Below are 12,645 nucleotides of genomic sequence, written 5' to 3'. Positions count from 1 at the left end.
GCTCTTCAGTTTTGGCCTCTTCTGAAGAGAGAACTGTTTATTTGTTTTCAGACAGACAATGTCACAACCGTGGCGTATGTCAATCATCAAGGTGGGACTAACAGTCCTCAAGCTATGAAACAAGTATCTCGGATACTTTTATGGGCGGAATCCAGCTCCTGTCTAATCTCTGTGGTCCATATCCCAGGTATAGACAATTGGGAAGCGGATTATCTCAGTCGCCAGACTTTACATCCAGGAGAATGGTCTCTTCACCCAGATGTGTTTCTTCAGATTGTTCAGATGTGGGCGCTTCCAGAAATAGATCTGATGGCTTCTCATCTAAACAGGAAACTTCCCTGGTATCTGTCCAGGTCCAGGGATCTTCAGGCGGAAGCAGTGGATGCGTTGTCACTTCCTTGGAATTATCAACCTGCTTATGTCTTTCCGCCTCTAGTTCTTCTTCCAAGAGTGATTTCAAAAATCATAATGGAACGTTCATTTGTACTGCTGGTGGCTCCAGCATGGCCACACAGGTTTTGGTATGCTGATCTTGTTTGGATGTCCAGTTGCCAACCTTGGCCACTTCCGTTAAGACCAGACCTTCTATCTCAAGGTCCATTTTTCCATCAGGATCTCAAATCATTAAATTTGAAGGTATGGAGATTGAACGCCTAGTGCTTAGTCATAGAGGTTTCTCTGACTCAGTGATTAATACTATATTGCAGGCTCGCAAATCTGTTTCTAGAAAGATTTATTACTGAGTTTGGAAGACTTACATTTCATGGTGTTCTTCTCATAATTTCTCTTGGCATTCTTTTAGAATTCCTAGAATTTTACAGTTTCTTCAGGATGGTTTGGATAAGGACAAATCTCTGCTCTTTCTGTTCTGTTTCACAGAAAAATTGCTAATCTTCCTGATATTCATTGTTTTGTACAGGCTTTGGTTTGTATCAAGCCTGTCATTAAGCCAATTTCTCCTCCTTGGAGTCTTAATTTGGTTTTGAGGGCTTTACAGGCTCCTCCGTTTGAGCCTATGCATTCTTTGGACATTAAATTACTTTCTTGGAAAGTATTGTTCCTTTTGGCCATCTCTTCTGCTAGAAGAGTTTCTGAATTATCTGCTCATTCTTGTGAGTCTCCTTTTCTGATTTTTCATCAGGATAAGGCGGTTTTGCAGACTTCATTTAAATTTTTACCTAAAGTTGTGAATTCCAACAACATTAGTAGAGAAATTGTTGTCCCTTCATTGTGTCCTAATCCTAAGAATTATTTGGAAAGATCTTTACATTCTTTGGATATGGTAAGAGCTTTGAAATATTATGTTGAAGCTACTAAAGATTTCAGAAAGACTTCTAGTCTATTTGTTACCTTTTCTGGTTCTAGGAAAGGTCAGAAGACTTCTGCCATTTGTTTGGTGTCTTGGTTAAAGCTTTTGATTCATCATGCTTATTTGGAGTCGGGTAAATCCCCGCCTCAGAGGATTACGGCTCATTCTACTAGGTCAGTCTCTACTTCCTGTGCTTTTAAGAATTAAGCTTCTGTTGATCAGATTTGCAAAGCAGCAACTTGGTCTTCTTTGCATACTTTTACTAAATTCTACCATTTTGATGTTTTCTCTTCTTCAGAAGCAGTTTTTGGTAGAAAAGTACTTCAGGCAGCTGTTTCAGTTTGATTCTTCTGCTTATAATTTCAGTTTGTTTCATTATAAAGATTAAAACTTTTGATTTGGGTTGTGGATTCTTTTTTCAGCGGAATTGGCTGTCTTTATTTTTATCCCTCCCTCTCTAGTGACTCTTGCATGGAGTTCCACATCTTGGGTATTTGCTATCCCATACGTCACTAGCTCATGGACTCTTGCCAATTACATGAAAGAAAACATAATTTATGTAAGAATTTACCTGATAAATTCATTTCTTTCATATTGGCAAGAGTCCATGAGGCCCACCCTTTTTGTGGTGGTTATGATTTTTTTGTATAAAGCACAATTATTCCAATTCCTTGTTGATGCTTTCGCTCCTTTCTTATCACCCCACTTCTTGGCTATTCGTTAAACTGAATTGTGGGTGTGGTGAGGGGTGTATTTGTAGGCATTTTGAGTTTGGGAAACTTTGCCCCTCCTGGTAGGAATGTATATCCCATACGTCACTAGCTCATGGACTCTTGCCAATATGAAAGAAATGAATTTATCAGGTAATTCTTACATAAATTATGTTTTTGTATATAAATGCTTCTATACGGAAGTCATTAAAGGTCGGCAATAAGCAACTGACTTACATCATGATTCAACAAATCCTGGGTCAAAGGTCGGGTTGCTACTTCCTGTACTACCAAGTTACCATTTGCATCTGATACTCTGCACAAAAACAAACAGGAGTTAAACGTGATAACAACATATAAAGACTCTTGCAGCACTTACGTGTAGTTGAAGATTCTGTTTAGGTGCCTGGTTGTATTACCTAGTTTTTAACTTATATGCAATTAATAAAAATGTCTGCCCCAAGTTAAATGGACTTAAAAGTGCAACAATAAAATATTTCAATGTGTTAGGGCATTTTATTACTGCTTGAAGAGAACTATGTGTTTATCTTTCACAAAGGATTTTAAAGGCCATTATAGTAAAAAAATAACATGCTCTAATTTGTTAAGAAAAGCAACCTTTAAATGCTATTTAACCCATACAAATGAATTAGAGCATGTTATTTTTCGACTGTAATGGCCCTTTAACTTGATCGTTAAAGTCAGCTCCTGATTGGCAATACATTGAAAGTTAAACCCAGCCACTGAGCCAATCAGGAGAGGCATAGGTGCCAGTAACCAGCTGTGTTCAGCTCTGGATCAGCAGTGTATGACTTTAACTATGTATTTAATCCCTGTGTGGGAGAAAAACACATAGTTCTCAAAATGCAATAGTGCAAAAGCTCTGGGCCTGGCATCATTTACGCACCTTGAAACCGATCCCCAGGCAAATATATCTACTGACTGATATGGTTACACAATGCAGATGCATAATCTTTATTAGGAACAAAGAACCTGATCTTGGAATATAATGAAACTGGGTTAATGCATTGCTTACATGTATATACAGGAAACCAGTTTAATTTGAATTTACTCTGTAAAATACTAATTTAGGAAGTATGTGTCACTTTTTAATACCAGCACATTTGCTAATGCATTTAGTGGTAGGCCATTTCTTTGTTACTTACTGGAACAATTTCACTGATGTTTTAATCGCCTTATCTACCACCTCATCAGCGATGGGCTGCTTTAGTTCCCTTCTCTCTCCTAGCACTTTGCTCATGATTGTCATCAGCTGAGGGGATGTTCCCTCATCTTCTCCTTCCACAACACCAATTTGGGCTCGTCCCCCTCTTTCTCGATCACGGATATCCTTTGCCAGGTTCATACCCTGTTATCAATCAGCAATTATAAAATTGCAAAAAGAAAATATGTTCAGATATGTTAGAGCATTTCATTTTGTGCGCTATTGCTTGTATATAAATGTGTGTTTAACCCCTGCAAACGGATTAAACACATAGTAAAAGTCAGCTCTAGAGTAGTAATGCAATGCTGGGAACTAGCTGAACACATCTGGTGAGACACTGACAAGAAACAAATGTTTGTAGCCACCAGTCTCAGCTAGCTTCCAACAGTGTTGGATACGTACATATATATATATATATTTCAACAAAGGATACCAAAAGAACAAAGACATGTTTAAAATAGAAGTGAATGAAAAGTGCCTTAAATATTAATGCTCTATCTAAATCATTACTAGGTTAATTTTGACTTTTCTATCCCTTTAAGCTGTGCATTACAGAAGAAATGTTTTACTATAATTTAACTTTGCAATTCTGTTGATATCATTTACTCTTTACACCTCTTGAAATGCCTGGTGAAATTTAAAGTCTTAGTCTCCTTTGCTGTGGCAATTAAGGTTGTGCATAATGTTCAAACCCGCAAAGGAGAAACAGCGTATTGTTAAAACATACTGTTTGTTGCTCCATTAAAAATAGATACAGGGTATAAAGAAAACAGCCAAAAATAGCTACAGAGATTCTACCTGTTTCATGCGCAACAGCACTTCATCAGGCAAATTAGGGACAGCTAATTTATGTATGCGACAAGCAGCAGTTTAAAGCAACAGCACAGTAAATAAACATATGTATATTGTTTATGTATATGTATATTGCAATGTTTCATTTCTAATTGATGGTGGGGCATTTATTTTTGCATTTAATATCCTTTTAAGGTATTTCACTTATTATGGGTTACATGTACCTAATCACATACTAAACTGTAATTTATCTCTTAGTCCCAGTGGATAGTTTTTAATAAAAAGGGGGGGGGGGAATTTTGATATACCCCCAGCCTCTCCATTCTGTTGCTTTCTGGGCCGTTCCATTGAATGATCAATTTCCCCAGATCCAACAAGAAGACATCTCCAGTATTAAAGCTGTTCCATTCCAATGGCACCTAGAACAAAAATACACATATAAGATAAGTATGAATCATTTACATGAGAAATGTACTTCCTGCTTAAATCTAAATATTAATGCAGATGTGAACTATTTTTGTCTTTTGGTGCTGTTATAATATCATCAATAAAAATAAATCAGCAGCTATTCGTTATGTGCAAAAAAAGATAACGACAGGTCTATTTTTATAGTAATTGTAATAATGCATATTTTAATTCAAATGTTCTTAAATGTGAAATAATGTGATCTCTCATTTGTGTTCTTGTAAAGTTCTTGGAACAATCCTGTTTGGAAGGAACCCACCTCTCCTGCTGCAATGTTTTTCTTCCCCTTGACATGCAGAAGACGTTTTACGTTGTATGTGTTTGTCTCCACTTGCTTCATTCCTGAGGCCACACCTCCAGTCTTGTATCTAAGAGTAAGGTCCATATGTATTTAGAATGGTGTTTGTATGTCGTCAATAGGTTTGTAATGCAATATGTTTTTGTTTGCATAATTAGGAGTAACCAACGCAATTGAAGTGTGAAATTATGCTCTGAAAGGTTGGCTTCTTAAAGGGATATGAAACCCCAATTTTTTCTTTCATGGCTCTGATAGAGCATGACACTTTCTAATCTACTTCTATTAATTGTTCTTTATTCTCTTGGTATCTTTTGTTGAAAAGCAGGAATGTAAGCTTAGGAGCCGGCCCATTTCGGGAGCACTATATTGCTGCAGTTTTGCAAGAATGTTATACAGCACTATTTCCTGCCATGTAGTGATCCAGATCTAAGAATCTAAGGTTCATTTAAAGATAGCTTTGATATAACAGTTTTGAGTACTACTTTCCAGTAATTGGTTTTGAGCTATTTCTTAACACAGGATCCTATGGCAGAATATTTTTATGTTAAATTATATTCTGATGAGGGGTGTCTGATCACAATGTCAAAGTTCAGAATTATGCATTTCTATTCTTTGGTGGCAATAAATAATAAAAAACGTAAACTACTGATCATATAAACTCTCATAATTTTATTGTTATTTTAAGGTGATTAAAAAAAGAAATTGGAACAATTCTAGCTTTATCTAACCCTTTATGTTTCATATGGATTACATTGTTCTATTTAGCAAAATAGCTATTGCAATCCATAAGTCTCTTTAATACATACTGTAGGTCTTTAAATAATGTACACATTTTGAATTGCAAATAACAACTGATTATTCAAAGTATTTTGAGACAAACTCATGCAGAATAGTAAATAATTTTGCTTCCTCAGGATTCTTACAACTACAATTATATAGTTAAGTTGTGGAAATTTTCTTCCCTGAAAATATAACAGTTGTAAACTAAAAATTATAAAAATGTTGATATAATTTGAAACAAAAATACTTTGATGAGTCCATTTTGAACAATTGTATAGCAATTTTGACTTCATCTATATTTTTCAATAACATAAATATATCTCAGTTTTGATGACCATATAGTAACATGTAGATTTTTTTTTTAAATTAGTATTATAAACTCAATTAAGTATTTTTTCTCCAGTGTCTCTAACTCTACCACCGTCTCCAGCTTAACTAGGTTCTATGTTACTCTATTGAATTTATTCACTAAAGGGCCCACAGAAATGCTAATATTTTTGTAAATGACATAGGAAATGTAGAAACTGAGGTGTGCTATTAGTGAATTAGTGGAAGTGCGGTATCCGGATCAAGTGAGGAACCACAGTAAAACAGCCAACCTAGCCCAGTCAAGAAGGCATTTATTGTCTAAGTACTATATAATTCATTCACAAGGAGAGATCAGAGGAAATTTAAGAATAACGAGTGAGAAATGGACTGACTGTGGAACTGCTCATTAGAAGGTATTAAACTGTTACCACACCTTACAGTGACACGTGTCCAATTACACACTGGGGAACCAAACTTTCGGAGCACCTACTTTATCTATGTATTTATATTGTCACAAACTATCAAGTTTTTAATAAGTTTGCCGGAGCGTAGGGTTTTAACGCTGTGGAGCCTTACTTTTGACATTGTATGATTCTTGGATGTTTTAATACACCCAGTATTTTATTATCTATATCTAAGATATGTGTGCTTGATCCAATGCAAGATTTGTATTTACCTTCAGAGACTAGGGTTTTCACTTAAATGTGTGATTGATCTATTAGTGATTCCAATAAGGATACCAGCTCTGGTTTTATATATATATATATATATATATATATATATATATATATATATATATATAATGTATTGCATAGATACGAAGTAGAAGATAGAGAGAGGTATAAAGCAAGAAACAAAAAGTAAAGATTAAAGCCAATCTTTCCCAGCACTAGGACAATTCCTGCAAAATAATTATTACACAACCCTTAAGAAAAAGGATTAACTATAAAATGACAGATTCTTAAATTTCTAAATAACAATATAGTACCAAAAATACATCTGATATAGGTAATTTTATTATGCCCAAAATTATATAGATATATATTTTTATGGCAATTGATTGAAAAATGAGTATCCTACATATATAAGCACATAGATATTTAATTTCATAAACTAATTGTTCTAAATTAAAGTTCAACAATTCCTATAAGTAAATACTTAAGGATTCTACAAATAAAGTTCCAACAAAAAGTCCTGTTAGGAACTTGGGATCCCCAGAGCTGGCTCTATAATTCCAGACATTCAAATGCAGCCGGTTTTATAGAGCTGGCTCTATAATTAAACATTCTGATAAAGGAGGTAATGTAGTGGTAATGGAAACAATAGATTATGAAAAGGAATGTTATAGAAAAGTGTCAGATATAACACAATATAAACTCTTTAAAAAAGATCCAACGTTAGACTATCAAAATGAATTAGAAGTACTCATCAAAGAGGCGTATGATGGCAGATTAATAAATAAAAAAGAAAAATAATTTCTGATGGTAAAATCTCCAAAAATCCCTACATTCTACAGTTTAAAATTGAAGCAAGATTTAAAGAAAGGGGATATACACAAGGACCCCTAAAGAAAGCTTATAACAGAGCGCTTAATACAAGCAGAGAGACTCTGTTATATAAAAACAATTCAAAGATGATGATAATCCATTATGATTTGTAACTAAGTATAACAATAAGTGGGAAGAAATACAATCAATCCTTAGCAAACATTGGCATGTACTAACAATTGACCCTGTTTTAGAAAAATTAATAGGAACAAGGCCAAAATTGACGGCAAGAAGGGCACCTTGTCTGAAAGACAGATTAGTGTCAAGTCACTACTCTAAAAAAGAGTCCAACTGGTTAAATATATCAACAAAAAAAGATGGAAACTTTAAATGTAAAAAATGTTCAGTCTGTAAGAATCTACTAGTAGGGGAAAGTTTCATTGATAAATCAGGGAAAACAAGACGAATAAAGGTATATATAACATGTAGATCTGAGGGAGTGGTTTATATGTTAACCAGTAGTTGCCAGATGTACTATATAGGCAAAACATACAGGGAGATACGTGATAGGATAAAGGAACATAAAACAGATATAACAAATAAGTTATTTAAAACTAGTAGCGTAGCTAGACATTTCTTATACCATCACAAAAGTAATAAAAATGAGCTAAAATTTAGAGGGTTAGAAAAAATTGATTTGCAAGGAAGAGGAGGGGATTTAGATAAGATTCTCCTTCAACAAGAATGTAATTGGATCTACAATTTGCAATCTCTGAACCCTAGGGGTTTAAATGAAGAGATTAATTATGCTCCGTTTTTAAATGATTAAATAACCTCTAAAAAATAAATCAATCTGGTAATTGATAAATATGATTCTTGACCCTAATTTACAAAAGAAATATTAAAAAGTTTACAACAAAAAATAGTTTTGTTTTCCATTATTTTTCTTTCTATCTTTATGCTATATATTTTGGAGTGTCCCTTTAAGGTTTTTTTTCCTCAGTTAAAATACTCTAAGTTGAGAAATATATAGACTTGTTACAATGTAAATTAGATAATAGTGATAACAAAGATGATTAATATATATATGTTCCAAATACAAAGTCTTGTTAAGCCTTGTAAAATGATACGCATTCTTCTTGGAAGAGTTTCAAAGCTAAGCAATTGTTTATGCAAGTAATATATTTAATCTGGCTAAAAAACAGAAGTAAAAAGTAACAGGAGGAGTTACGAAAATGAATAAAAACTACTACTCTGATGACATCACGAAATATGTTTGCCGGAAGAAGCCCTTAGCCATAGAGGATGAAACGCGCATAGCTTGGCATTGCACAGGTCGCTGTGAGAAAGATGCGACTATGAGGAGAATCCTATCAGCACAGATGATTATACTATCCAAATAAAGTTGACAATTGGCAAGTACAAAACGGAATCGTTACAGATGACTGAGATCCCGGTGCAAGGGAAAATGCAGCAGTCTAATGGTTTTCCATGAAAGCAACAAGTACATCCCATTCAGCAGTAACTACAGCTTGTTGGTGATTCACATGGTGAAGGGGAGGAGGATATCATACCTACTGAGTAAGTAACTCTGAGTAGCCGTTTCATGCCGGAGGACCACACGGTGAAAAGAATGAGCAATTTTTGTTTTGCAAAAGACCTCCTCTCTAAAACTAACTAAAATTGTTACAAAAAGGAATTATATTCTTCAGGGAAATTGTTGCCTTCAGCCGTTTAATTGCCTAACAAGGGATCGTAATGTTGAGAGCTGATATATTGTAGCAAATTAAGGCTTTGGAGAGAAAATGGCCACAATTGTTTGCAAATACAAACCGGCTACATTTGAATGTCTGGAATTATAGAGCCTGCTCTGGGGATCCTGATTCCTCAGTTCCTAACGGGACTTTTAGTTGTAACTTTATTTGTGGAATCCTTAAGTATTTACTTAAAGGAATTGCTGAACTTTAATTTAGAACCACTAGTTTATTAAATTAAATATATATGTGCTTATATATGTAGGATACTCATTTTTCAATCAATTGCCATAAAAATATATATCTATATAATTTTTGGTATAATAAAATTACCTATATCAGATGCATTTTTGGAACTATATTGTTTTTTTCAAATTTAAGAATCTGTCATTTTATAGTTAATCCTTTTTCTTAAGGGTTGTGTAATAATTATTTTGCAGGAATTGTCCTAGTGCTGGGAAAGATTGGCTTTAATCTTTACTTTTGTTTCTTGCTTTATACCTCTCTCTATCTTCTACTTCGTATATATGCAATACATTATATTATAATTAATACAATCTCCGTGCACCTTCTTTCTGCCTATAATCGTTAATGAAAGTCAGGAAAAAGAGGACTTGCAAATTACCAATATCTTTTGTGCTGCTAGTTTTGTAAAATAATATATATATATATATATATATATATATATATATATATATATATATATATATTCATTCTGTCTTTAATATTTATTGAGTGTATTGTGTATTTTATATATATTTTATTAAAATTATTATTGATTGGAAGACCTTGACTGCTTTTTTAGCGCTACTCCTGTGTGCTTTAGTATTTGATTTTTAACCCTGGGGGAGTCATAGTTTTTTGGGGTGAGGTCTAGAGGTCTAGGAGTCTGCACAGTAAGAATTATTCTGTATGGTTTACTCATTAGTGAACTAGTGCCCTGTACTAAAGTCATTTTATCAAGTGACATAGAAATATTAGGTTGTTTTGTGAATATTTTTCATATTACCAGCTGATACTTACATGACGCCCTGCTTGAAGTAGCCCCTGAAGGTTTCGCTCTCATAGCCCTGAGCCTCACGGTGCTGTATAGCCTTTCCACCAAGATGGTCGTCTATTTGTGTGGTGTAAATAGCAGCCGCTCCTTGTTCATCTGTTGATGAGTTTTTACCAATCCAGAAGTGGATATCATAGTTGAAGTTATTTCCAGTTTTGTGTGTCTGAAATGTAATAAAAAGTGAGTAATGGAGAGAGATAATATGCATATAATGCCCAATACCATAAGGGATAATAATTTATCAGGCAGTAGTGGGATATTTGATATAGCATCACATTTTATATCTAGACCATTGTTGTCTAATGTTTTTTTCTTGTGGCCTGGAGATTAGGCTATATATTAAGAATGTTCTTGTGTGTGCAGAGGTATGACTCCCAAATTTCTGGTCTACCTCTAACCCTTAAAAATGGTGGATAAACCCTAAAATAGACTCTAGAGTATTACCAACATAGGGGGGTTGATCACAATCTTACACTTGTTTTCTGCAAATTACGATTTCCAGTGATCACAATACTAAAATGCTTCCATTTATACTCCTGAACTTTGAAATGTTTACCTCCCAAAAGAACAAAAAATTGTTAATTTCATTATTTATATATACGGATTTCATTATCTAAAAAGCAAATGCGCAGGATGAAGGGCAAACAAAATGTTGATTTCAGTGGTTTAAAGATTACATTACAGATTGTAGAGACATTTACTGACTTCCATGTCCCTTTATAGTGATATTCTAAATATGTTCGCTATTTAACAACAGCAAAATATTTCAAAGCGGGTTTTCCATATAAAAGTTTTTTTTTAGAAATGTAAATTTAACCTAGAAACAAATACTTTTTTTTATGTGCCCAATCTCTGAGTATACAGAGAACCTGATGAGTGCTTACGTGCTGTGCATGTGTGAGTTAAAGGCAAGCTAGTGGGTGGTTTGTATACACCATTCAGCTTTTTCATATACTCCTGTTTGCCACTACAAGTGTCTAAAATGAGCCAAACATTTATTCTGGAAACATGTATTAAACTTCATCCAGGGCTAAATAGCCACAGCATTATGTGTATTAATATGCCATGTTACTTTTCTAACAGGTCCATAGAATTTGGCATTTTTTTAATAAAATAGAACCACCCTTAGATTTTGAACTGTCTATCTCCAGCAAACCAACATTTGGAAAAAAAAAGTGTACACACCATTTAGTGACTTCCTTGGAGATTCCATTTACAATAATCTGGTTTTAATTAATGTTTAAAATATGAAATATAGTGTGTTTTATTTTATAACACACTTATGCAAGAAAAAAGGAAACAATTTAAGATTAAATTACCAAATTATAAAAAGTAACAGTAAAAACATAAACATAAACTGAATTTAGATTTTTGTTTCTTTTTGAATCTAGAATTTATTTCAAAAGTATTTTCAGCATTTCCTTTAAAGACATTGATTTTGATTGCAGACTAGAACCAGAAGGCCCAAGGCCACTGAGTTACTTATTTGTGGGATCAAATTTTAGATCACACTTATCTGACCAATAGTGCTGTTTTTAATACCACTACTAATTAGAACTGCCTTTCCATAAATGTTAATTATGCTACCAATTTTTGTATCATCTGCAAAAAAAAGAAACACCTTCTCCTGAAAACCATTCAGTACATACTAGTATTTTTTATCTACATGAGACATAAAATGATATAACAGATTACTTTGTTTGTAAATAATATACTATCTATTTTGTTTAGTTTACCATAAGGATCACATAGCAATCTCCTTCAAAGAAGTTTCCAAATGTTTTCTCGGGCACAGGGGCCATTGCCATTTCCTGAAAAAATATCAATATTTCAGTATGTTAAGGAGGTTATTGTGGATGTTTTATATCTAAGCACGCCACAAACATTACAGAGACAAACCTAAATTACATTCCCATGTGTATTTTGCTAAACCAGCATACAGGGCTGGGTTAGTAGGTTAGTAGACTTGAGGATATAAACTAACACCTACCTGTTACATTCAGACAGCAGATGAAAACCGGTAGCTTTGTCCTGGTCATGATGTTATATTTGCTCATTATCAAGTGTTTTATCCCACCCTTTAAAGTGGTTTATGTAAGTTTATAGGGTTCTTTCCCATGCTCCCTACTATAGTCATCCATTTTTAGGGCTTTGATTATTGAATATTTTTTAAAGAGCAGTTACAGTGAGTGTGTATACTTGTGAGCCTGTGTGTGTGTTTGTATACGTGTGAGACTGTGTGTGAGTGTGTTTGAGTGAGTCTGTGTGTGTTTGAGTTAGTCTGTGTGTGTGTCTGTGTATGCAAGTCTGTGTGTGTGTCTGTGTATGTGAGTCTTTGTGTGTTTGAGTTAGCCTGTGAGTGAGTGAGTGTGCGTCTGTATGCGTGTTTGAGTTAGTTTGTGTGAGTCTGGGTGTGTTTCAGTGTGTGAGTATTTGCATGTGTGTTTGAGTGAGTCTGT

At 34.1% G+C, this 12,645-nt stretch overlaps 1 protein-coding gene across 1 annotated transcript in view; it reads right to left on the bottom strand.

The window, feature by feature from the left end:
- The window catches only part of VIL1 (villin 1), a 162,388-nt gene that overhangs the window by 125,362 nt on the left and 24,381 nt on the right, over positions 1 to 12,645 (bottom strand). The window contains exons 3-8 of the mRNA XM_053689807.1: positions 11,923 to 11,997; positions 10,153 to 10,349; positions 4,761 to 4,869; positions 4,345 to 4,455; positions 3,186 to 3,388; positions 2,257 to 2,335 (exon numbers count right to left, since the gene is read on the bottom strand). Of these exons, the coding sequence (XP_053545782.1) occupies positions 2,257 to 2,335; positions 3,186 to 3,388; positions 4,345 to 4,455; positions 4,761 to 4,869; positions 10,153 to 10,349; positions 11,923 to 11,997 (774 nt within the window). The remainder of the gene's footprint in view (positions 1 to 2,256; positions 2,336 to 3,185; positions 3,389 to 4,344; positions 4,456 to 4,760; positions 4,870 to 10,152; positions 10,350 to 11,922; positions 11,998 to 12,645) is intronic.

The sequence above is a fragment of the Bombina bombina genome, chromosome 1 (genome assembly GCF_027579735.1).
Source record: "Bombina bombina isolate aBomBom1 chromosome 1, aBomBom1.pri, whole genome shotgun sequence".
NCBI classification, from domain to species: Eukaryota; Metazoa; Chordata; class Amphibia; order Anura; family Bombinatoridae; genus Bombina; species Bombina bombina.
The sequence above is the reverse complement of the archived record's forward strand: the minus strand, read 5'-3'. Positions and strand labels throughout refer to the sequence as shown.